The 27,648-nt window shown below is 40.0% G+C and overlaps 1 protein-coding gene across 1 annotated transcript; it reads right to left on the bottom strand.

Annotated features, from left to right (window-relative positions):
- Positions 1–27,374, bottom strand: LOC149848898 (putative protein S-acyltransferase 22). The gene is made up of 9 exons (XM_089997917.1): positions 27,148–27,374; positions 26,900–27,013; positions 25,270–25,683; positions 12,195–12,263; positions 12,040–12,111; positions 11,560–11,688; positions 11,399–11,479; positions 10,911–11,093; positions 1–1,131 (listed from the first exon to the last, which is right to left on the bottom strand). Exons 1-9 carry the CDS (start codon positions 27,187–27,189, stop codon positions 352–354), a joined length of 1,884 nt encoding a protein of 627 aa, XP_089854043.1. The 5' UTR covers positions 27,190–27,374; the 3' UTR covers positions 1–351.
- Positions 27,375–27,648: the final 274 nt, after the last annotated feature.

Here is a 27,648-nt window from a genome sequence, read left to right as displayed (position 1 = left end):
CAAGAGCAATTCAAAATGTAAAAAGCACATATACCAAACAACTTGCATGTTACAACTTTCACATCTGGGGCAGAAAAATGGCACTAAAAATTGTTTCCTACAAATACATTGCTGTTCAAAACACAGCCATTTCACCTGCCTGCCCAGCTGTGGTCCATTGGACCCAGCCTCTCATCAACTTTTGGCAGCAAGATCAGTACAGGATCCTTAACAGAAACAGCACAGATTAAAGCCCTTGTGCAAGTTGTCAAAGAATCCACTCCTTCCAAACTAGAGAGCTCAAAATACATGCAGCTCCAGCTACAACTCTTGGGAAGCTGCTTTGTGGTTGGCTATGGTGGAAGATAATAGCTAGGATTTAGAAAACATTTCATTCTGATGCAATTCCACTGGTGTTGCTGCACCTGGATTAACATGACCAGATCCAAGGAAGAGGCCACTCCAATTTGATGACCTATGCAATGCTCTCGGCAGGACTTGGTCAGCATCTTCTCCTCCAGATGGCTCATATCCATCGCTCGTGCATCTTAAGGGCTGAACATCTTTCTGTGCATCAGCTTTGGTGAGAGCTGCAAACCCTTGCAGATCTTCAACACCAGATGAAGACACTCGAAATGAATGGAGATCAGGTGAGTCGAGACTACTCTCAGGAGAAGAAGTCATGATACCAACAGATGACATTGCTCGGCTTGTACGAAAAGCACTCCGTGCTTCTAGCTGGAGTGGAGCAAGGCTAGTTGAAGTTTCTGCAACCGAGTCATTGTCATTATTCACGGTCAGAAGGCTGTAATCAGACGTTTTATATGATATGTTTGCTATGGATTCAACTGGAAGCCTGACTCGCTTATTGTTGTGCCTCCTGTTGTCAAGCCTGCAAGCCATACGATAGCTTCCACTACCAAAGCTGCTATCTGTTTCTAATCCTGTTTGCACCTCCGGTCTCATGACAGGCTGCAGGATTTTAGACTTTTTTCTGGCCTGAGCAGCTGCCTTTGAAACCTCCTCAGCATTCAGGCGTGCCAGCATCCAAGGACTGATCTTTACAGATCGATTTTGTCTTTTAGATGGTTCAGCATAAGGCGCTCTCTTGCTTGAAGATGACATGCCAGCATCAGTTGGGACCACATCACACTGGAAGAACATAATCAACTGATCAGTTATCAATCCTAATCTGACATCAACATACAGGATCAATCAAGTACTTTGAATGACATTTTATGGAGTTTGCTGGTATGCATTGAGACACCAATCGGATAAGAAAACAGATTCTCTCATAGATCTTTGTTGAAATTATAGAAACTTATATCAAAATTATTTCCAAACTGGTGAAAAAGAAGTGTTTATTTTCAACTAAGGCTCAGTTTGGGAACATGTATTTGGTGCTGAAATGCCAAATCCTGGATTTGACAACTCCAGGATTTGGAAGCCTTGTGATTTGCCAAATCCCAAGGCTGTTTGGACCATGGTTGCGGGAGCGGGAAGCGATACGGGAAGCGGGAGCGGGAAGCGTGGCACTTTCAAAATTTTAGGAAGCGGGGAAGCGTGGGACCACTTAGGAGCGATTCGGGAAGTGTCTCGGAAGCGACCTAGGAAGCGTCTCGGAAGCGACATAGGAAGCGTCTCGGAAGCGAGGGGGAAGCGCGCTTCCCATTAAAGGGAAGCGCGTCCCCCATTAAAGGGAAGCGCGCTTCCCAAAAAAGGGGGGCGCTTCCCCCACTCTTCGCTTCCCAAGCACGCTTCGGGGAAGCACGCTTCCCCTTTTAGCTAGGCGCTTCCGGTAACCCTGGTTTGGACTCCATGTTAGGGTTTTGGTTGGAGTTGGTATCTTCCTGCCAACTACCATCTCACAGACAGTAATATAATAGGTGAAGCTACAGTATCCACAATTGGGCCTTGTTAGTGTGCTTTCTTGTGCCACATGAACCGAGTGAAATGATTGGTTCTATTGCCCCTAGTGCGACTTTACCCTACCTTAGGGAGTTGCGAGGTGGCGATCGACTCCGAGCATGGGTGATGACGACTTAGGACGTGGGGGCGAGCGTGATGTGTTGCACAAGCTGTGAAAAAGAATAGTTAGCATTTTATAAAAGAAACGAGGGAGGCAAGGCAGGCATCCAGCCCCTACCGAAAAAACCAAGGGGAGTAGAGAGACAGGGCTCCCTACCGAAGAAGCCATCGCAGGACAGGGGTTGAGCCCTCCTGTCGAAAGGAAAAGTTGAGGCAGATCAGGGGCAAGCCCCCTGCTGGAAAACTGCCACAAAGGCAGGGAAACCCAAACAGAGGCAGGGACTTCGCCCCTTGCACGAAGAATGATCTGAGCCAGAGGGTGGAGCCCCCTGCCTACCAGAAAAGACAGAGGCAGGGGCGAAACTCCCTGCCGGGTAACAGACCCGAGGCAGGGGCCACCCCCCTACCAGAAAACAAAACAGAGGCAGCAGTCTGGGCAAGAGGGTGCTACCCTTTGCCGAAAAACCCCAAAGGAGACAGAGCGCGAGAAAGGAGGGGAGGAGGAGAGAGGGGAGGGGCACGACAGAGGCCGTCGTGCCTCTGCCTGCCCGCTGACTACGCATCAGAGAGGGAGGGTGGGGCAGGGCCACTGGCCCACTGTCGCCCCTCCGGCAAACGATTATGAAGGGGGGGAAAGAGACGATAGGGGGTCGTCGGCCCCCTGCTGGCCCTCCAATCAGAACCAGGGGAACCAAGAGAGGGTTCGACAGAGCCAGCCCTCTGTCGGCTCCGACGACCCAAACGAAAGAAAACAGAGGTGGTGGCGGCGGCATCAGAAACGCAAAGGGGAGGGGTTGTGCGAGAAGAGGGGGTGAGGGAGTCAAAGCAGAGGGGGAGCAACAATGGTTGGTCGTGACGTCGGGGCTCCGACGAGCTGCGCAGGACCGAGGGTGAGAACCCAAAGAGAAGGAGGAGGGTGCAAGGAGATCGGCGACGTTGTCGCCAGATAGATCCCAAAGAGAGGGGAGCAAAGCGAGGGAACGAGAGAGGGAGAGAGATCGGGTTACCTGAGGGAGATGGCACAGTCGCGGGCAACAGCTTGTCGGAGGGGCCTCTCTGGAAGGAACCCTGGATCGATTGCGATGTCGTCGGAGCTCGCAAGGAGATGAGAGGAGCAGAGTGGCACGGGGGAAGCCACCGGCGTCGGGCTTCGGCAGGCAAACGAGGGAAGAGGGACCGAGGGGGAGATCGGCAATCGTCGGGAAACACAGCAGGGAGGTGCGTCCATCCTCCCCTCCTGCGATGCTCTTAAAGAGCTCGGAGAGGGCCGAAATTCGAGGAAACCCTCAAGGGTTTCCCCTTATCCTGTCGAGTGGGTGGAGCAGCATGGGTGGGGGGTGGGGGGTGGGGGGTGGGGGTGCGGCTTACAGGGGAGAGGGTTTGTTTTTAAACAAATTCTCCCCCTGCGTCGGGTTTTAAAACCCTAACGAGAACGGGCCCTGGTTGTTTTTTTCACGTGGGTTCTACATCCTACCCCTCTTAAAAGAATTTCGTCTGCGAAATTTCATTTAAGGATTATCCGCAAGGATCCTGTTCTTAGTTAATCGTTGTTAATGAGGATAAACCATATGTGTGAGTGATCCCAAACACGTATGCTTTTAAAGTAATCAAGACAACTCATAATGAGTTCCTGAAAAAGGTTTCAGTTGAACAAACTAAATGTGTGGTTTCCTTACGAAACTTTTGTTTCTAGAATGGGGTCTCTGTACTTTATCATAATCAAGTTGTCGTTCGTTGTCCGGAATAGCCTTAACTTATCTCCATATCTCAAGGCCTTGCACGGCCAGTTGTCCTATCATCGCTTAAGTTATCTTTCTTAGAATGTCCTCAACTTTCATAGAAGACAAAAACATATTCTCGTATCAAGATCTAGAATCAGTAAGGATCTGATTCTGTAATCTAAAACTAGTATATAATCATGCTACAACAGAAAGCCAAATTTAAATATTCATAACTGGCTATAACAATTGCTCTAAGAAGAGCATCATAACACACCATAATTCTCTATGAAATCAAAATCTACAAGTTCCACGCTGGATCACCTGGTCTGAGAAATGTACGACCTCACAAGGAATTACCGCCCTAGATGATTTACCTAGTCTTGGACAATATACTTCCTCACAGGAATTTACCGTCTTTGCAGCTACCCGATCTTGGACAGTGTACTTCCTCACAGAGATTCACCACTCTAGTCGAATTACTTGATCTTGATCATACATACCCTCATAGAAAATCCTTTGCGGACAAGGTCCTCAAAAGGTACCAAAATCAGTGATGCATGCATCAAAACAAACGACCGCTCTCATGGTCGATAGCTACCAATAATGGGCACAAGTATATATATCATCAATAAGCATCACATCACTTCATATAGTATTCATATCATAAAGTCATACCTTTCACCAATAAGGTTCCATGAACCATAGTTCACTATTGAATTAAAACATTTATCGCATGCTTTCAAAATCTCAGATCACGTGGCATTTCAATCATATCATATAAAAGCATATTATCCTATGCATCATATCATTGCCACAGAAAACATAGCATTCTTCAACTAAGACCTCAAAGCATGCGTAAATAAAGCATGAGTTCTATACCCATGAGAACACGCACATTATATAATATGAATCAACTAAACTTCAACATACGTAACTTCTACGCAGTTCGAGTTATGCACACAGGATTCAAGTTATATATGCATCTAAGACATTCAAATCATTGCATCATCTTCATAAGCATTCATAATTTATTTATTTTTTACATCAATTCACATTCGACTATATTCAGCATGAAACACACACACATACCTCCTAAGTAATTTAGTTAGCCATTCATGACTCTTCAATATACTTACTCAGACAATCACCATGCAATCCTCTGCAATACAACTACGTAGGTGTGATGTATCTTTCAAAAATTAATGTTTATAGTCGAAAGGTGTCATTCACCTAAGAATCAGAACTAATCATTTGTAGGCGTGATATGTCGTTCACCTATACGCTAACATACGCATTACAATCATAAGGGTTTAGGTTGGACAAAATTCATACGTAATTTCATTGATAAACTTTTCCTTGACAAGATTCGTACTGGAAAATAAAAAGTCTTACTCAAAATTTATTAAAGTGTCTATTCGCTAATTCTCTACCTAACCCATCGTGATGGAAATAAACACGGTTCGCTACTTTCATTGCTACTAGTGAGGCAGCTTGGGTTGTTGTTGCTGACTTTCTTTCGAGGTTCGCTTCTTCAGATCTGCTTCCTTCTTGCGACAAACTCTGGCGAAATGCCCCATCTTTCCGGAATAGAAACAACCTCTAGTGTCTCGAGGGCAAGGTTGTCCAGGATGACCAAAATTACACTTCGAACATTTTCGACTAGACGATCGATGTAACTTGATTCCTTTGCCTTGCTTTTGTTTCTTAGATGGGGTCCCTGCATTCTATCATTGGCAAGTCAGCATTTGCTAACTTTCTTACTACCCACTGACTTTTGTTCTGAATATCTTTAACTTGCTTCCCTTGCTCCAGGCCTTGTATGGCCAGTTGCCACTTATCGTACTTTCGCTTATGGCGGCATTATTTCCCTGAATGGCCCACCTTTCCGCAAAAAGAGCAAACAATAGAATCTCGGGGGTACAATCGATTCGGGAGAACTTGATAGTTACCTATTTCGCAAGCCACACTATGACTCAGGTTCTGGACCAAAAATTGGAGATGAATAACGGCGCCAGTGAAGACATTTATTGCCTCGCTCATCTCATTATATGATATCTAAATCAAAGCAAAATATTTTAATCAAGTTAAGTACAAAACAATAAAATCAACAGTACTTACTGTGCGATGCAGATTTCGGATGGTCAAGAATCACTATTTTCCCTGTCGTTCTGATACCAAGTTGTAACGCCCCAAAAATCTAAGACTTGTAACTTTTAAAATAGTTTAGAAAGCTTTGAAATCATACGATTATCAGAGTTTAAATAGTACTTCAGCAAAAAATGATATTTTTAAAACAACAAGTCAATGGACCTTGAGCGCATTACAGCGTAAACTTTCCTTTGTCGAATTCCGCACAACTATTGAAATCAAATGGTTTTAAAATGCAATTCCAATGATTGAGAATTTGTTCATGAGATTTTTACAACTCATTATGTTTGTTAAAACCAAAAAGAAGTTTACTAAAACAGTTTTAGTAACTCAAGGTTTAATTAAAAGATAAATTTTGAAATACACTTATACCAAATTTACCAACATGTCCTCAGGAACGAAACGTCAGGGAAATAGCTTTATCTTGATCTCATCACGCCATCATGCCATCGCAGGTTGTATCACCTATACATCACCTGCCCATGATATGGGTCAGTTTCATGAAAAACTGGAAGGTGCACATACAGGACGATATAGAACATGATTAAGCAGAATAATTTAATATATCCAGTAGACAGTCAATTAAATAGCACTTTAATTTCAACATATTCATAGAGCAAACTATCATGAGCACAATGCTAAAATTATTACAAGCATTTTACAGGCACAAGTAGGATGACTATTACAAACAAAGAACTGCATAAGCAATTTAACTAGCAAAATACCATACTACATCAACCACATGCACAATTCCAAAAGTATCGAAACTAGTTGCATGTTGTAACATTCATACGTGAATAACTCAATAAATTGTGTGATCAGATTTAAATTATATTTTGATATTAACTGGCCAAGTGGTTACGCACAAGGCACGACTCTAGAAACAGCCTAGACTGATCCAGGGGTTTATTATACTATGTATTTTATGATAACCCGGATATAGCTCACTGAGTCCGCACCTAAGGGGACAGTCAGTGACCAAGAGAGAAATCTCCAAAGCAGCATAAACAATGGATACATCCTGAATATGGAGGGCTACCACCTAGGATAATTATGGTAGTCCTCTTCCCCTAACTCTAATGACTGGGGAAGCCAAGTCTTTTGCTCGTAACTGTCATTAATGGCTTGTCCATCGAAGTTTTTGTACCTTCCCGTCCTCTCTCCTGACAGGAGTCAGCGGTTCGAATGAGTACACCAGGGGTAGTTAACTGAAGACCCATTCTACATACTCTGGCCTTTCAACCCAACTCGAGTATCTTGCCGGTGAAGGCGAAATTATCACCTATTTAGGTGATCTCAGCATTTTATTATTTGCACTCATCGAGGTTGCCACAACCTACTCATCCAATCATCGCAACGTAAGAAGACGTACTTGTCAAAAAGTACGGTCGTACATGTCATAAGTACGACTACGACGAAAGGGGGATGGTTTCACAAAAGAAACCCCAATAGATATTATCTGCAAAAGAAGTAATTCGACACAATTTCGCAAGATAAGTCTTGAATTCTTTTCAATAATATTTTGCATATTTCATGATATAAGGTCGTCTCGGATCTCTTATCTGATCAACAAAGTACTTAACATGTTGTCCATGTCTAAAAGTATGTTATATTGAAAAAGGGAGTGGTGTGTAGGCTTCTCAACAGGAAACCCCAACACACAACTTTATAACGATCAAAAGAATATAGAAGTGCTCATTTGGAACGATTCAGCCTTAAAAGCCGCAATGCCACGTTGAGTCATTCACACAAGGCACATCACTATCAATCTTGCATCCACAATTTATCTTAGTATCGACATGATTCGCACGACACGCGACACTAGGTTTAATAAATGAAGAATAGGTCCTTTAACAGAACCCCACTCACTCATAGGCTCATGCCCCTAATCGGGGTTATTCGAATTGGGTCGCAACTCGAATCGGGGTTATAAAATATTCCTCCCAAGTGTGTGGACTTGGGATGGCCCAAATGTGACTTCGCAATCCGACAAGACTTAAAACTTAACTTTGCAAAAGTTGTGCTTTTTGAAGAGCATTGGGTTCGAAGAAGGAAACCCTCCTTATATGCACGAGACTGTATTTATGTAGGTACATACTTAAAATGAATAGGAGCATGTGCACATTATACCAGGATGGCAAAACTCAAAGCAACTCTCGATTTGTGAAGCCGCACATCGAACAAAAAGCACATGAGTAATGCACAAAGTAGTAAACCGTACCTCAGAAAAGTAAACCATACCTCAAACAACTATAAACTGTAGGCAATACTCAAAGTACGAGATTACACCATAGCCAAATATACAAGCCAACAAGTAAGGTCATAGGTAATACACGAGGTACAAAAACGTACATCGCCCAAAGGAACGTAGAGGCAAGTATATATATGCAAGCAATTAAGGGCATAAGTATTGCAAAAAGTACGAAACAACGCCTCAACCACAAGTAAATACGCAAATTAATACTCGAAGGGTGAAACCGTACCTCGACTCATAATTATGCAGACAAGAAAATACGCAACGCAGAAGCAATATAAATCTAAGTACATCTAGCATGGACATCTTAATTATTTCAACTTAAATAGGTTCATCTATTGCCCCTAGTGCGACTTTACCCTACCTTAGGGAGTTGCGAGGTGGCGATCGACTCCGAGCGTGGGTGATGACGACTTAGGACGTGGGGGCGAGCGTGATGTGTTGCACAAGCTGTGAAAAAGAATAGTTAGCATTTTATAAAAGAAACGAGGGAGGCAAGGCAGGCATCCAGCCCCTGCCGGAACAACCAAGGGGAGTAGAGAGACAGGGCTCCCTACCGAAGAAGCCATCGCAGGACAGGGGTTGAGCCCTCCTGTCGAAAGGAAAAGTTGAGGCAGATCAGGGGCAAGCCCCCTGCTGGAAAACTGCCACAAAGGCAGGGAAACCCAAACAGAGGCAGGGAGTTCGCCCCTTGCACGAAGAATGATCTGAGCCAGGGGGTGGAGCCCCCTGCCTACCAGAAAAGACAGAGGCAGGGGCGAAACTCCCTGCCGGGTAACAGACCCGAGGCAGGGGCCACCCCCCTACCAGAAAACAAAACAGAGGCAGCAGTCTGGGCAAGAGGGTGCTACCCTTTGCCGAAAAACCCCAAAGGAGACAGAGCGGGAAAAAGGAGGAGAGAGGGGAGGGGCAAGACAGAGGCCGTCGTGCCTCTGCCTGCCCGCTGACTACGCATCAGAGAGGGAGGGTGCGGTAGGGCCACTGGCCCACTGTCGCCCCTCCGGCAAACGATTATGAAGGGGGGGAAAGAGACGATAGGGGGTCATCGGCCCCCTGCTGGCCCTCCAATCAGAACCAGGGGAACCAAGAGAGGGTTCGACAGAGCCAGCCCTCTGTCGGCTCCGACGACCCAAACGAAAGATAACAGAGGTGGTGGCAGCGGCATCAGAAACGCAAAGGGGAGGGGGTGTGCGAGAAGAGGGGGTGAGGGAGTCAAGGCAGAGAGGTAGCAATAATGGTTGGTCGCGACGTCAGGGCTCCGGCGAGCTGCGCATGACCGAGGGTGAGAACCCAAAGAGAAGGAGCAGGGGTCAGGGAGGGTGCAAGGAGATCGGCGACGCTGTCGCCAGATAGATCCCAAAGAGACGGGAGCAAAGCGAGGGAACGAGAGAGGGAGAGAGATCGGATTACCAGAGGGAGATGGCACGGTCGCCGGCAACAGCTTGACGGAGGGGAGCTCGCTGGAAGGAACCATGGATCGACTGCGATGTCGTCGGAGCTCACAAGGAGATGAGAGGAGCGAAGCGGCACGGGGGAAGCCACCGGCGTCGGGCTTCGACAGGCAAACGAGGGAAGAGGGAGCGAGAGGGAGGTCGGTGATCGTCGGGAAACACAACAGGGAGGTGTGTCCATTCTCCCCTCCTGCGATGCTCTTAAAGAGCTCGGAGAGGGCCGAAATTCGGGGAAACCCTCAAGGGTTTCCCCTTATCCTGTTGAGTGGGTGGAGCAGCACGGGTGGGGGGTGCGGCGCACACGGGAGAGGGTTTGTTTTTAAACAAATCCTCCCCCTGCATCGGGTTTTAAAACCCTAACGAGAACAGGCCCGGGTCCGATTTTTTTTTCACGTGGGTTTTACAGGAATGGAGGTAGAATGATGGAAGTAGAAGAGCAGGGGTTGTTAGGAAAATGAATGTATTAAGGAGGTAGGTGGAACAGGTGACAGGAGGGAGTCAGGGAGGGCTTCAAGATGGGTGTTGGAGGCCAGAGTTGCCAACAACATCCTCTCTGGGTAGTAGCCAGTTTTGGTAGATGGGCAGGTCAAATCCCATTCCAATCTCCCCGGATCTGATAGATATGGGACACCAAAGGGTGGTGGGTGTTTCCAATTCAGCAACTCCCATCACAACACCATAAAACACGGACTCCCAAACAGAACCTAAAAGTAAAATACATCATAAAGTGAATTTTGCCTTCAGGAATTCAATTAGACAGAAAGGTTCCCTAGGTCACTTTTGATTTAGTTGAGTAACTCTACCCCAATTAAAATACAAAAGTTAGTTGCATTACTCAGGGATTTGATCTGACAGACAGATTCCAATCAAAATAAACATACTGCGAAATTACACCCAACTCCCTGGATCACTTGCAGTCTGCAAATGCTGATTCAGGCAAACAAAATGCCAGAAAGATTTAAATCTGAAGCCAACTAACAAGTGCCTAAAGTGATATAATTTTAATCTTACACAATCTAATCAATTGATAAGCAGCAAACTAACACCCCTCAAATTGGCACTGCCTGGATCTTCAAGGTGCAGAAGTTGGATAAGGAGCAATCTTTTGCCTTCCAGATACAAGGGCAGAGTCCACAGTGTATATTACATAGCAAAGCACCCATATCTTACAGTATGACATTCATGGCCTTCTTGGCAAAAAGAGATTATCTTATCCAAACTCATAAAACAATATCTTTTGTATATAGCTCTATATCTGCACATCAAGTAAAAGTGCCAAGACATATCACTTATAGAGTTTTAAAGGCTATAAATAGTCACCAATAGTACCTGATCCTCAACAAATAGACGTGGTGGAGTACACCAAGCACTACGATGAAAAGCATTGAAGGAGCTAGTACTGCTCAATCCAGTAAGTGAACTAACTGGAGATGTCTCTGGACTCTGTTGATCCCCCAATCCCAATTGTTCCTGCTCTCTTAAAGCAACGATGTAATCATAGGTGCTGATTCCCTGTCACACATACACATTTTAGTATCAAGTCAGGAATAAAACCTGGCCATGTCATGTGACGACTGACATGAACCCAGCTAAGATGCAGGAATATTAAAAAAATAATAGAAGAATCCAATCAAAAAACATGACCACCAACATGCAAAACAATAAATTGTACAAAAATAGAAAACAGAAGGAATAATCACATTATGAAGAATGATAAGTCAAACTACTTCACCACTAGTCTCAGGACATTGCATTGCTCAGAATTATTAAGCAGGTATATGCAACAACATGGGATTATGATGATGAGAAGTACAAACCTTTTTAATAAGGAGCACATGAAAGCAAAATAGTTGTGTAAGTGGTAAAGTTGCCAGTATAGCCAGGAGAGTGCAAGAGCTCTGTAAAAGAAGACACACACTCCATGATACAGTCATGCATAAACAAGTCTTCAAAAGAAAGCAAGAAAAAAAAAACTCACCACTACAACAACAAAGGGAACCAAAGAGAAACTACTCCCCAACTTTGCAATGATATGCATGTTGAACCGCTTTCGCTCAAGGAAACAGCAAATCAGCACAGAGATCCCGGTCAACCATTGTAGAATAAGCTGCAAGCTCAAGTCCAAGGTGGACAAACAATGGATACCTGTCAATAGTCAATGAAAATGAAAAGGGCCAAGAATCAAATGCTTCCTAGATTGTTTTTTATTGCTGGAGCCGTGGATGCAGTCCTGGTAGTCAGCAAACTTAGATGCTTGGACAATTATTTTACTGTAAAAAATGCATAATGGCTCAATACGGAGTAGGTAAAGGACCGTGCAACAGAAATAGTAGGAGAAGATAGAAAAAGGTATAGATCATGGAAAATGTGCAGACAGCAGGAGTATCTGGTGCCAGTTTGTAATGCAAATGATCCTATCACTCTAAATACGAGATACAGACAGAAGCCTGTAGCTTACCAAGAGAAGAGCCGACATCATCAGTGCAAAAAACCGTTGATAATTTTTTCTGCCTATGCAGTTGTTAAGCCACTGCAACCAAAAATTGGAATGGTATGAGATAGTTTCAGAATGGGTCAGTAGCATTCCAAACAGTGGTGGTCCTTGTTTAGTACCCGGCAGTGATGATCAAAACCATCAACACACTTGTCACACACTCTACAATGCTTACTGTGTTTGAAAACCTGCATTCGATCAAGTTTATCAGAAAATGTGATACCAATACAGACACCTGGAAAAATTCACAATTGAAATCAATTGTTCAGATGTACAATATGAAAACCAAAAAATGTGTGAACTTCATAAATTGGACATGTATCCTTAAAAAAATGCAGGTCAGACAATCAAGCATGCAACAATGAAGAAATGCACATTTAATTGAAAGCAATTCAGTCAATCATTGGAGACCAAAATTGACAGACTTTTTGGATTTGAGTATGTGAATACCTTTTGAACTAGGACAAGATGCTGAGCTAGTTGCTGTTTTTTTATCGAACAATTTGGGCAGGCATATTACTAAAAAGTTTCTTTGCATACATGATAGCTGAACATTTCATAGATTCTCAACTTGAAAACCTTATTTTCTACTTGTATGCAGATCCTAACAGTAGAGAATTGTTGATTCACTTTAATATGTAAAGAGAAGAACATATTGAAATTTTTAGGCATGCTAATGTCCTACATCATAGTGTTGTAGCTCCTCCAGCCATGTGTTCATGTTTCCTTTCAGCCTCTCAATGTGGAAGGTGTTTGGTGATGGGGGTTTTTTTGGTATCTTGGTAGAAGGCTACAAACAGAAATTAGAATAAGGAACAGAATGGTTTCAACATGAGATCTACGAAGTGAATTTAATTATGAGTGATAATTTTTATACCTGTAATATGAGGTTAAAGCAAAAAATTTACTAATGTAAACACTTCACTAATGCAGCAGGAGTTTTCTGCATAATCAGCTGTCAATGTTGCAGTTTGGATTGGGAGGCAGCAACCTATCATGTGGATTTTTCACATTAAAATTTTATGGTTGTGACTAGGGCTGGTAAAAGAACAGAGCAGCTCATGACTCGGCCCGGTTCGGTTCGTCACGAACTCATTTGTGACCTGTTCATATAGTTGGCGAGCCGAGCCATGAGCAACTCGTTTAGCTTAAACGAGTCAAGCCCGAACACAAGGTGTTCAGCTCGGATCAGCTCGATAGTGCTCGTATATATATTATGGGGGGAATGAAAACCTCCCAAATGGAAATTTTTTGGTATTTTTTTTTAAATTCTGACCGTACAGATGTGTTCAACATGATTGATTTACTATAAATCGACACTTGGATCATGAATTTTGGATAGAAAAAATGGTATTTGGAGCCTCAAAAATTTATGAAAATTGTATGCCGTTGATTTTGAAACTTATAAAAATCTATCCATGCATCGGAATCAAATTCTCCAAGAACTGGTTCCTATAAAAACAAGCATATAGATCACATCTGTACGGTCGAAATTTTGAAAAAAGCAACAAAAATCCAATAAAACGTCCATTGGGGAGGTTTGGGAGGGTTTTCCATTGGGGAGGTTTTCATTTCCTTATTTTATGGATAATGTATATTTTGTGTAACATATAAAAGGAAGAATGCATAAAATATTTATAAAAAAGAAGGATGAATGAAAAATATATACATAAAATATGGACTATTAAGTGTAATTTATAAAAAAGTTATATATATTTCAAGTATAATATATAAAAATGTATATACTATGTATAAATAACATGGAATGTTTTTACATGAGCCAGCTCGTGTTCGGCTCGTCTCATTCAGGGCCGACCAAGCTCGGCTCGGCTAAACACACGAACACGAGCCGAGCCATGAGCTCAATCCACTAGTAAACGAGCAGAGCCCGAACAAGTGCAAGATGTGAGGTATAAAGAGTATCATAGAAAACAATCACAAAATTGGAAGAAAATAGCATCAAATGGTGAATCAATGATGTTGCTTGGTGCAAGTGGAGTTAGGACTTTCAACAAGCTACATTAGGGGTTGGGGCTAAGTCACAGGGATTCGGCCAACCAGGTGCCGCACCCGCGTCAACGCGATGCGACACAACGCAGGTGTGCATGCGGGTGCGGCACCCGGTGCGGTCAAACTGACCCTGGGTGCGATCAACACACTCATAGTCATTTTTGTCCAGGTTTTAGACTTAAAAAAAACATTTGCCTGATGAAAAGGGTTGCGAAGAGGAGGATTAGGGCAATTTTTTTTGCCCTAATCCTCCCTTCCTCTCCTCCTGAAGCCGAAGCCGGTCGACCTTCGCCGGACCCCGACGCTGCCACCGACCACTCCACCGGACCTCTCCTCCTCAAGTACTCTCTCTCACTCGACTCCCTCTGCTCTCCTCCTCTCCTCTCTGACTCCCTCTGCTCTCCTCCTCTCCTCTCCGTCATTTGCTAATGCTGTGATTTGATTTTTCTATGACTGATTTATGTGATTTTGTTGTTGGCTATCAGGTTGCTAACATTGATCATTAAGTAGAAAAAAAATTGTGTATATATAATATGTTTAAACGTTTTTCTTGAAATAAAATATTTTTTATTAGATTCCTGTAAGTGTTATCGTTTTCCTAGTACTTGGCATCAAACTGATTATTTGTGGAGTTCAGTTTTGACGTCCTCTAATGTTTGACCGTGATCCTATGTCCTTCCTAGTGAATGGTTTGATTTAAAAAAAAATAGTTTTTTTTGCAAATATGATTATTGTTCTTTCAATCCTGTTGAGATACATATCTAAAATTTTGTTCATCCATCCTCTGTCATCTGAATGCAATATCGAAAGTTTGTTTATTGTGAATATGCTTAGAAAATACTGCAATAGTGCATGTTTCATTCTATGTTTTTATATTATTGTTGCAGACTTGCAGTCTTGAATGTGCATTAAAAATTCAGAATGAATGTGAATTTGTCCAATTGATTCACATTTTTTTATATTAGCCCGTTTGTCCAACTAAAATTTTGGTAATGCCTGTTAAAACTGACTTTTATTGCTTTGAAGTGTGCACTCAATGTGGTTTTTACTCTTTCTCACGTATCTTTGTTTTCAGTTGTCGTATACTGATTCCGGCTTTGCACTCAATATTATAAATCTTGATTGTGTGCATAATTGATTGATTTTAATATAAGTTATAACTTTTTTTGTGTTTTCGGGACAAAAATGATGGATAAAGGTAAAGAACTTGCATCATCATCATCCCCACATATGAGTTCTGCTGCTAGCATTGCTGATAGTTGTAGTGGAAGTGGTTATGCGGGGTCACTATGGGTACATGTAGATAAGCTTGCAAAAACTAGAGGAGGAGGAGGTGGTGGAAACAAGAGATTTCGATGCAAGCTATGTGAAAGAGATTTTGTTGGGTCTTAGACAAGAGGTAATGCACATTTCTTGAAGATACCAGGACATGACATTTCAGGATGCAGAAGAGTTGAGGCAATGCGAAAACAATACAAGAAAATACAATAAAAATATGAGAAGAAGAAGACAATGAGTGATTCTTGTGCAATTAGTGTGTCATTTTTAAGCTACCAAGAATATGCTAAAAAAAAACGAAAAGTGAATGTAGGAGGTAGAGGAATAGGAATAATACAAGCATCATTCAATACATATAAAAGGGAGGAGATGGATAGAAAAGTAGCGAGGTATTTTTATTCTAGGTCACACCCATTTAATGCAGCTATAAATCCTTATTGGAAGGATTTAGTTACTTCTTTGGCAAATTGTAATTTGAGTAGCTATGTACCTCCGAGCTCAGAAAAAATATGAACCACACTTCTTGCAAAAGAGAGGGCAAATGTTGAGAGATTGCTAGAAATTAAAAAATATTCATAAGAGCAAAATGGAGTTTCCATTATTTCTGATGGGTGGACAGATATTAAAAGGCGTCCACTAATCAATTTCATTTTTTCTTCGCTTAGTGACCCAGTATTCTTGAAAGTAGTTGATGCATCGGGAGAATATAAAAATGTTGAGTATTTGAAGTTGTTTATAGAAGTAATAAAAGAAGTGGATGATAAGAAAATAGTACAAATCATCACAAACAATGCTCTAGTTTGTAAAAGTGCAGCATTGAGTTTAGAGAGTGAGTATCCTCATATTTTTTGGACTCCCTGTGTAGCACACAGTTTGAATTTGGCTCTCAAGAGCATCTGCAACCCCAAAGAAGAAGAAAATTCACCAACATATGCTCTATGTTCATGGATTGAAGAATTAGAAAAAAATGTCAAAGGCATTAGGAATTTTGTTGTCAACCATAATCATGCTAATGCTATATTTAATAGGCATTCTGACCTGAAATTGTTGAAGGTCGTTGATGTTAAAATGTATACTCAAAAACATTATTGTAAGTATAAATATATATACTTATATACATAGAGATATATATACATATATTATATGTATACGTATCTCTATACATAAGTATATATATTTATATATTTTTCCTTTTTTCTCTTTTACCCAAAAAGGGTATTCCTGTCATTTCACATTTTGCACATATTCCATTTGGAATATGCTGTATTTCTTTTTTTATTTTTTGTAATTCTTTCTTTAATTTTATTTTTATTTTTTTCCTTTTTGTAAAAGGTGCATTGGGGGTCCCCCCAATAGAGTCGTTGGGGGCTCCCCAACGACTCCTTTGGGGAGCCCCCCTTTGCACCCCTTTGCTCCCCTTTGCTCTTGTATAAATAGGGGTGTTCCCCCTTGTTGTAAAATAAGAGTTTCAAGCATTTGCTATTTTATAAAATACATGCCTTAGTGCATGTTTGCTACATTTGTCTTTTTTTGCGTATTTTGTTCAAGTGTTCTGAGAGTGCCTTCGTGCAAAGTATTTGTGCTTGTATGCGTATTGTCTCTTTGTAGACATTTTCACATGGTATCAGAGCTCGGTTGGTGATTGAGGATCATGGGATTCTCCTTTTTTTGAGTGCCTCGAAAACCGTGCCTTCGAATCTTTAAAGGTTGAAGTGGTGGATCTTGCTTCTCAAATATTTTAGAAGGATCTTATGCAAGCTAGAAGTTTGAACATTGTGTTGGTAAGCCCTTTTTCTCCTTTTTTTACTCCTTAATGGGTGAGAAAGAGTCTCACTTTGCTCTTGGCTTCAAGTTAAATGGGTCCAACTATCATATTTGGGCCGGGAACATGGAGGCTCACATAAAAGGAAAAGGATTATGGGGTTATGTGCAAGGCACAATTCCGGAACCGGAACCCAAAATAACAGTGATAGACGGAAGTGAAATCAAGATTCTTGAGGGAGAGGAAAGGATCAAAGCTCTTGAAGAATACTCCAAGAAGCACGACGAATGGGAAATGAAGAACTTCAAGATTCTTTCTTGGTTCTTCGCATCCGTTGAAACAAAGATTAATGCCAACATTGTCAAGTTCAAAAGAGCATCGGAAGCTTGGCATTATCTCGAGAAAATGTATACATCAAGAGATATATCCCATAAGTATTACCTTCAAAAGAAGGCCCTCTCTCTTACTCAAGGTGAAATGTCTATTAGAGAATATTTTGCCGACCTTTCCTCCATTTGGGATGAGCTTTCCATGCTTGAACCAAAATGAAGTGGAGAGGCAATTGAACTCCACCACAAGCAACTTGAAGAAGATCGGTTGTTCAATTTTTTGAATAGGTTAAGACCGGAATTTGAGCAAATAAGGTCATCACTTCTATCCTCGTTTACTCCTCCCTCTCTTGAAGATGTTCTCACCAAATTAAGTGGTGAGGAGACTCGTATGAGTTTATGTAAACAAGGATCAAATGTTCTTGCGGTTCCTTGTAATTATGAAGAAAACAATAAAGTCAATGTCATATCAAGACCCGAAAATAATGTAAAGACCTATCGTCCTCCTCATTTCAAATCACAAAATCAAAAAGGTGATGGTGGACAAAGAGGAAAGAGAGACTATAGCAAAATTATTTGTCATTTTTGTAAAGAACCGGGGCATATCAAGCTCATATGTCCCAAATGGAAGAAGCTTCTCGCCATGGCTACTACCGGTGTACCACAAAAGGAAGAGGCATCATCAAGTGGGTCACTCTCTTTAAATCAAATAGTGGAAGCCCTTCAACCTCTCCTCAAGGGAGCTACCTCCGGTGCCGCCGTGTCTACTTCTTCCTTTCCAAGTAAAGTCTCTTGGCTTTTGGACTCAGGTGCATCTTTTCATATGTCCCCAAACATGTTTTCGCTCAAAAAATGTTTCTCTATCCTTTGTTTTCACTGCAGACGGAACCTCTCTTGAAATTAAAGGAACAGGTAATTTTGAAACTCAAGATTTTTTCATTCCAAAAATTAGATTTATACCTAAACTAAACTTAAACCTTCTCTCTGTTTCTCAACTCTCAGACCATGGTTGCGATATTAAATTTTCGTGTGATAAATGTTTAATACAGGATCGTCGGTCCGGGAAATTGATTGGGGAAGGCTTTAGAAAAGGAGACTTATACTATATGGAATCTCTTCAAGTTACAAAATCTTTTTGTAATGTTGCCCAAAACAAAGATATAGATACGTAGCACAAAAGACTTAGTCATCCTAGTATCACCAAGTTATCTTATTTACATTTTGCGAAGGACCTATGTAAAAGTTCATTTTCTTGTAATGATTGTATTCTGGGAAAAATGCAAAGTTTACCTTTTGAGCAAAGAACTATGTTCTCATCTAAAACCTTCGAAATTGTTCATTTCGATGTTTGGGGACCCGCATCTGTTGTTTCAAAAGGAGGCTTTTCTTATTATGTCATTTTTGTGGATAATTTCTCCAGATATTCATGGATCTATTTTCTTAAGTTCAAACATGAAGTTTTTACGTGTTTTAAAACCTTTCATTCAATGATCAAGAATCAATTCAACAGTAATATAAAGATTTTTAGAAGTGATTCTGGAGGAGAATATCTCTCCAACCAATTTAAAGTATATCTTGAGGATCACGAAATTATTCACCAAAGGTCTTGTCCTAAAACCCCTCAACAGAATGGGTTGGCCGAAAGAAAACATAGGCACATCATTGAGACCACTAGGACCTGTCTTATTTCCCAAAACATTCCTAAAAATTTTTGGGCCGAAGTAGCTCTTGCTTCTGTCTATCTGATAAATCGCTTACCATCTAGGATATTAGGGAAAATATCCCCTTTTAAGATTTTATATAAGCTTGAACTTGATTATAATAGGTTACGAGTTTTTGGGTATAAGTGTTTTATACTTACGAATAAAAATGACAAGCTCTCTCCCAAAGCTATCCCCTACGCCTTTCTTGGATATTCCGAAACTCAAAAAGGGTTTCGTTGTTATGATCTTCGAGATGATAAGTTATATGTCTCTAGAAATGTAACTTTTTTAGAAAATGAAAGTGGATTTGAAAAAAATGTTTCTCAACAAGAAAATTTTGATTACTCCTTCCTTTTTGACTTATTGTCTAGTAATGATGATATATCTAGTGATGATGATGTATCATCAAACCATGATGAGGAAATTGATGGTGATGTTGAAGAACATAACTCACTCAATGAACAAGAAAACAAAATTTCAATTGATCCAATAACCTACTCCCGTAGAAATCAAGACACCTTTAGAAGTGCTATTGATCAATATAGTGAGTTTGTTCCTGCTCTCGATCACCGAAGATCTGAGAGGAATAGGAGACCTCCAACTCGTTTTGTCTCTTTTGATTCCTTTTCACCCCAATATAGGGCTTGTCTTAGTGCCATTCACTCTTATTTTGAACCAAAAATTTTGAAGAAGCTAAAAAATGTATAGAATGACAAGAAGCTATGAGAAATGAACTTAATGCTCTTAAAAGAGCTGAAACTTGGGATTTCCATACTCTACCCATAGGAAAGAAAACTATAGGTTGTCGATGCGTTTTTAAGGTTAAGTCTAAGAGCGACGGATCTTTGGAAAGGTATAAAGTTCGCTTAGTCGCAAAAGGGTATGGGCAAGAATATGGAATTGATTATGAAGAAACCTTTGCTCCTATAGCTCGAATGGTTACAGTTAGATGTCTTATTACTATTGCATCTATTAAAAATTGGAACATTTTTCAAATGGATGTGAAAAATGCTTTTTTAAATAGTGATCTTAACGAAGAAGTGTACATGGATGCCCCACCAGGCATGAAGATTCCTAAAGACAAAGTTCTTCGCCTTCGCAAGGCCCTCTATAGCTTGAAACAGGCCCCCAAAGCTTGGTATGACAGGTTTACAAGTGTAATGATGGAAAATGATTTTTCCTCATGTTATACTGATACTACTCTGTTTACTAGAAAATCTAATGCAGGAATTGTGCTTTTATTACTCTATGTTGATGACATGCTAATTACAAGTGATGATGTTCAAGGAATCAAGGGTATTAAGTTCGTCTTGACTTCAAAATTTGAGATGTCAGACTTGGGTTTTCTGACATATTTTCTTGGAATTGAGGTTGCCTATTCGCAACGTGGTTATTTTCTATCTCAGTCTAACAGATCAAGAATTTCTGATGACAAAGTATGCGAGACTCCTGAAGTCGTGGGATCAAAAATGAAGATTAACGACGGAGTTCCTCTAACTGATCATACTCCTTACAGGCAGTTGGTAGGTTATTTAATGTACCTTAGCATTACTCGACCTGATTTGTCTCATGCTATACACATCGCCAGCCAATTTCAGCACGCTCCTACAACCGTTCATATGAGTGTTGTCCTTCGCATCATCAGATATCTGAAGGGAACAATGAACAAGGGAGTATTTCTATCATCCTCCTCTGAATTAAAATTACTTGCTTATAGCCTTATACTGACTCAGATTGGGGAGGTGACCCTAGTAATCGTCACTCCACCACTGGCTTTCGTGTTTTCTTAGGTGAGTCCTTGATCTCATGGCGATATAAAAAAGCAACAGAAGGTCTCTTTGTCATCCACCGAAGCCGAATACAGAGCCATGGCATCCACTATCATGGAAATTGTATAGATTCGACGCCTTTTGGAAGATATGGGAGTGTTTATCAGAGAGCCAACAAAGCTATGCTGTGACAATAAAATTGCAATCTATATTGCCAAAAATCACACCTTTCACGAGCGAACAAAGCATATAGAGATGGACTGCCATTATGTCAGGGAAGAATACTTGAAGAATGTCATTGATTTACCATACATGACGTCTGAGTATCAACTTGCGGACTTCTTCACAAAAGCTCTTTGTTCACCCAGATTTCATTTCCTTCTTGACAAACTTGTGGTTATCGCACCGTAAGTTTGAGGGGGGATGTTAAAATGTATACTCAAAAACATTATTATAAGTATAAATATATATACTTATATACACAAAGATACATATACATATATTATATGTATACGTATCTCTATATATAAGTATATATATTTATATATTTTTCCCTTTTTCTCTTTTACCCAAAAAGGGTATTTCTGTCATTTCACATTTTGCGCATATTCCATTTGGAATATGTTGTATTTCTTTTTTTATTTTTTGTAATTCTTTCTTTAATTTTATTTTTATTTTTTTCCTTTTTGTAAAAGGTGCATTGGGGGTCCCCCCAATAGAGTCGTTGGGAGCTCCCCAACGATTCCTTTGGGGAGCCCCCCTTTGCACCCCTTTGCTCTTGTATAAATAGGGGTGTTCCCCCTTGTTGTAAAATAAGCTTGAGAGTCTCAAGCATTTGCTATTTTATGAAATACATGCCTTAGTGCATGTTTGCTACATTTGTCCTTTTTTGCGTATTTTGTTCAAGTGTTGTGAGAGTGCTTTCGTGCAAAGTATTTGTGCTTGTATGCGTATTGTCTCTTTGTAGACATTTTCACAGTTGAAACACGTTTTGCATCCATCATTGTGATGGTGAAAAAGATTAAGTGAAGAATGCTTTGGTTAGCATGATGACTAATGAGAATTGGACATTCTATCGCACTGATGATGATGTCAAGGCTCAAGAAATTAAGAAATTTATTGTTGATGATGAGTTTTGGGACATGGTCGTATATTTCCTTTAATTTACTCAACCTATTTGGGAAATGTTGAAAGAAATTGATAAGGATAAGCCCATGCTTCACAAAGTTTATGAAATGTGGAATAATATGATTGAAAAAATGCAAGTTATAGTTTTCAAGCATGAAGAAAAAATCCTGCATTGGATGATTCAGAATTTTTTAACCATATTCATTCAGTTTTAGTTAGAAGATGGGATAAGAGCAACACTCCTTTGCATTGCATGACACATTCTCTTAATCCAAAATATTATGCAAAAAAGTGGCAGAAATGTGGTATTGGTCGTGTCCCTCCAAATTTAGACTCAGAGCTATCAAGGCATAGAAATATATGTATGACAAGACTTTATCCAGAATCACATATTCTAAATCAAGTCACACAAGAGTTTAGAAAATTTGCATCTTCGAGATTATATGGACAAACATTACTCGCGAGAGAAGAGGATAATATAGATCCTATTACATGGTGATCAACATTTGGATCAGAAACACCTCTTCTCCAACGTCTTACATTGAGATTGCTATCTCAACTTGCTAGTTCATCATGTTGTGAAAGAAATTGGAGCACATATTCTCAAATCCATAACATGAAGAGAAATAAACTCACCAATTGTGACTTAGAGGGAGAGCATGATTTCAACATTACAAACATGGATTTATCTTAGCCCAGTCTTCCTTCTTACGATGCATTTGATGATGAAGAAGAAAATTATTAGGATTCATTACCTCATTGTCATATACGTTGTGTAGGATATACTTTTGGTATGTAATTATGCATTTTTTGTTTCTTTTGTTAGTATACTATATAATTTACTTATTTTCTACTTTATTTGTTTGATTGTTTTTATAATTGTGGTGTTGGTTTTTATGATGTAGAATAGAATTGTAGATTGTTAATTTGATTTATTGCATGCATGATGATGAATTGATTTGATGATATTGTGATAATTATTTTTTATTTCATTAGTGTTAATGTTGTTAACTGTTAAAACTTTAAAATTATATATATATATATATATATATATATATTGTCGCACCCCCGCACCCAAGTTTTTTGAAAGTGCCACACCCCCGCACCCATGTGACATATAGGGTTGGGGGTAGCAATGACATGTGACAATTTCCTGAATCTAACTCAACTGGGATGGAGTAAAGTGTACGGCTGTTCTAACTTCTACAGTTAGGAGGCCATAGACCTGTATTCTACTACTATACTGGATCTAGCTATGGTTTTATGAAATATAGATTTTTCTAACATACACAATAACAAGATATATAGATCCTCTCACATCTGAGTCTGCGGCCTAATCATCGTGTAGAAAACCTTTATGATCAATAAATGTTTCACTGTCTTCACAAGATTCAACCTTTCATCAAGTGTTATTTTTATACATCATAATGTGTTTTCTTGCTTTTAATAACAAATTCAAGGGACTGTAAACAAATTAACTACATAAGAAATACATAGTCAAGTGAAAGTCAGGCACTATAGAGCCCCTACGGTGTTCTTAGGCTTCCGCATTAGTTTGTCCTTCACCCTTTAATCCTTGATATATAGAGGAAGTGGTATACCATATACCTGCTTCCTTGCAGTCTTTTACCCCACTTCTTTAATATATCCGTCATATTTTTTGTTAAAACATGTCATAGTCCTCTATCAACCTCCACTCCTGAAACAAATCTGAGATACCCCAAGTCTTTTACTTAGAATTTTGTTTTAATGTATTCTTTGACCTCATTAATGTGAACCAAAGATGAACACTCTGACAACTATAACATCTACATATACAAATATGTTGTTCCCTGATGTTAACAAGGAATAATCAATTGGGCTTCTATTCATTAATTTTTTTTAAATCAAGCTCTATGCTATGTCACACAGATACTCCACTTTGACTGTCATTCTGTATCCCCTTGTATATTAGTTACACTGAAAACTTCATATAAATGGTTCTATCCCCGTATCTTCAGCTGTATCCATGTGACACAGGCTCTATGATTTGCTTCAGACCATAAAAACACTTTTGAAACCAAATACCTTTTATGGATCTTTTTCCAATAACCTAGTGGCTGCTTCATATAAACTTTTTCTTTCGGATCACATGCAGGAATTCATTCTTAAAATTCATTGATATAGGCCTCAATCATGGATTGTGACAAAGGAAAGGCTTAATCTGATTATTCCCATCTTTATAAATAGGTTGAATGTTACATCATAATCCAGCCATATTCCTCAATGTAGATTTTTTCCACTAAATGTTTCTTGAGTCTTTCAATACATCCATCTAACTTATGCTTGATTTTATGGGCCTACTTGCACATGGTAGCATTCTTATCTGTAAGTTTGTTGACTATAATCCATCTATCACATGTACGTTAAACAGTAATTTCCTCATTCACAGCTTCAACCAATCTGCAATCTTTGCATGCTTGAAGGTAGCATGTTGGCTGCCTATGAGGAATAAAGAAAATGGAGGGGTATTCTTGAAAAAGAGAAGCAAAAGTAAACAGATATAAGATCCAAATAAGAGCAATAAACTGGATCAAGAGCAATAGAATAAGAGTCCAGACCTTAGAGAGTACCTGGATGTGAAGAAGTAGCTCTAATAGGGGATGAAATATTGAGAAAAAGAAGAAGAAACAAGGCCTAGTGCATGCTAGAGAAGGAGAAATGGCCCATATCTTCGCTTGTGGGATGCCCCAAAACATCAAAATATTTAGGCTTAAACAGAGACATTGGCCATATTGTCGTTAGACAGATGGAATTTTCAACTTAATAACATTATACAAAGAATCAGAGAATTGCCAATCAGTAATTATTTCTATCTTAAAGACTCAAATAACCATGGGTCTCAACTCCTATCACATCTGCCCAAGTAAGATTGGACTCTTACCATGACAATCTCCAACAAACAACAGTAAGCCTGTGAAATTATTAGTCTTCAAAAATCATAACAGTATAAAACATGTTTTTTTTTTATGTGGTAGTGTGGATGGGGGTGTCTGAAATTCTTAACTGATGGATATCTTCCTACATTCAATTTGGCCAATAAGTTTCTATGGATTTAGATATATAAAATCCATGCATGTACTTCTATTCCTATAATGATGTAAAGCATATATGCCAACTCATAACTTGCAATGAGGAATAACTGTATCTGTATTACCACAAGGACAGCAGCATACCTCTACTTTGCAAAGGCTGCAGTAAAACATGCAATCTTCACTTGTTTGTGGTTCCGAAGACTGCTGATGTGAACAACGGAAGCTCGTAACAAGAGCCAATGGACACCATGCCAACAAGGCCAAGCACATATATAGAACATAAAAGCATGTGTTCTTTTTCTCTGTGTTGCTATAGGAATGATTGTCTGCAATATCGGTGTCCATAACTTTATTCAGTTCCTCATCGCCAACTTTAACAGTGGCAGTGTTTGCATCATTCTTTGATGAAGAAGATCCAATACCAGTCCTAGTTTCTTTGGGGCTAGACTGTTGTTTACTGTTGCAAATTTTCAAATACTTCTTTGACTTGAAAACTCCTGGATCTGCAGGATCAGTTGCAGCACACCAAATGTAGAGGGAAAAAACAAACATGACCTGCATGTCACAACAGCAATCCATAGTGCATTAGTGTCTTCTGTGTATGTATTGTATGCATGTATCTATGTATGTATACATATGTGCATGTGTGTGTGTGTGCATGTTTGTGTGTGTTTGTATGTGCAGAGTGAATACCAATGGTAAAATAGAGAGTATGAAAGTCACAGCAGTGATCCATAGTGACTTAGTGTCTGTGTGTGCATGTATCTATGTATGAATACATATGTGTGTGTAGAGTGAATACAAATGGTAAAATAGAGAAGATGCAAGAATTCCTGTATGAGATATTCCCAGTGGTCTTGTGATGCTGCTATTATTACAAAATAATGAAAATGATAAGGCATTCAAACAAAGAATACATTTAGTAATATCTCCTCAAAAGGCAAAGAATCTTATTGCCAAAATAAGAGATTTTTGCGCAAAATTAGAGAGATGGCACAGATTTGCGTTTTTTGTTTAGTCGCAGCACATAGGTAGCCATTTCTTCATGCAAGGCTTCATTGGACAAAAATAAGAGATTTTGGCACAAACTTAGAGAGATGGCATAGATTACCTTACACTAAGCTACTGAAGACTAAACAGAAAGGGGAAAGAAACAGGGAGGAAAAACTAACCAGGTTCCATGTCACAGAGACATGCTACTTTGGTGGTGCATTTTATGTATTAAAATATGAAAATAATGTTTTTTATTTATTAAAAAAAGCGGCCCCTCTCATTCTCTATATTATTATTCTCTCTCTTTTCCCTTCTCTTCTCTATCTTCTCTCCCCTTCATTCATGAGAAAGAAAGCTATATAGTCGCAACAATCTGCCCCTAAAACTCCAATATGAGTTAATGAGGGCAGGCATTTCTTCGATCTTAACCGAATTTCCAAGCAAAAAAATAGATTTTAACTGCATATTCCCGGCAGTATGAAACAACAATTCTATGATGAAATCAAGGTTCTCCAGTTGGCAATGGAACGCAGATGCAGCGATGGACAAAACCAATAGATCATTAATGTACCAAGTTACCAAAGTTACCATACGTATTGTATACAACTGAAGAAATAACACCAACAACAAACATAGATGAACAAGAACAGCGAGAAGATCTAAACAGTGAATACAGGTTGAGAGAGAGAGTAAAATTGGTTTATCTTCCCCTACTACAGAAATAAATATAAAAGAAATACAGAGAATAACAGTAAAAAGGGAAGGAAAAGTAACACACAAGAGGGGCGTAGAGGCCCATCACAACGTACTGCAACGTCTTCCCGCCAACAAATGGCACAAAGAAGACATAGAATGCAAACCCCAAAGCCAGAAAAACAGCAACAGCGACCACCTAAAGAACAGAAGGTTCTGCCCATCAGGAGAAGAAGAAAACAAGCCAAGAGGGAAAAGGAGATGGATTGGTCTTTTCCTTTTCTTTCTTTCTTTCTTTCTTTCTTTTTGGTATGATGGTGTTGGTGGTTTCACCTGAAGAGGGTGGTAAGGCAGCTGCCATCCATGTCTCCTCATCTCTTCTCCAAAATCTGAATGTGGGGAAAGGAGAAAAGAAAAAGAGGAGGAAGCAAGAGTGGTGGCTCTGTTCAGTGAGAAAATACCAGGGTTGTCAGGAGCAAGGAGAGTGCAGAGAGTGGCGAGCACCAATGACGGTTCTGCGCACTAAAAAGGGGGAAAGAGAGGTGGATGGTGACTGGTGACTGGTGACTGGTGACTGGTGAGTGATGTGGCCTATAGTTGAGGCTCTCTTTCAAAGTTTCAAGTGAAATAAGAGGTCTCTCATACATGAATAAATAAAGAAGAAAAAATTCTTAAAACTCCTCAATTGAACACTTTTAATTTGTGGAGACATGGATGCTGCAATGCATCACCTCACTTGAACACTTCGAAGTATGTTTGGTTTGATAGGAGTCATATGAATCGGAATTACAAGATGCCCCTTGAGAACGACTCATTTGCAAATGAGAGTGGATT

The sequence above is a fragment of the Nuphar pumila genome, chromosome 1 (assembly GCF_984573655.1).
Source record: "Nuphar pumila chromosome 1, dmNupPumi1.hap1.1, whole genome shotgun sequence".
In the NCBI taxonomy this organism is placed as follows: Eukaryota; Viridiplantae; Streptophyta; class Magnoliopsida; order Nymphaeales; family Nymphaeaceae; genus Nuphar; species Nuphar pumila.
This window is presented reverse-complemented; position numbering and strand designations above follow the sequence as displayed.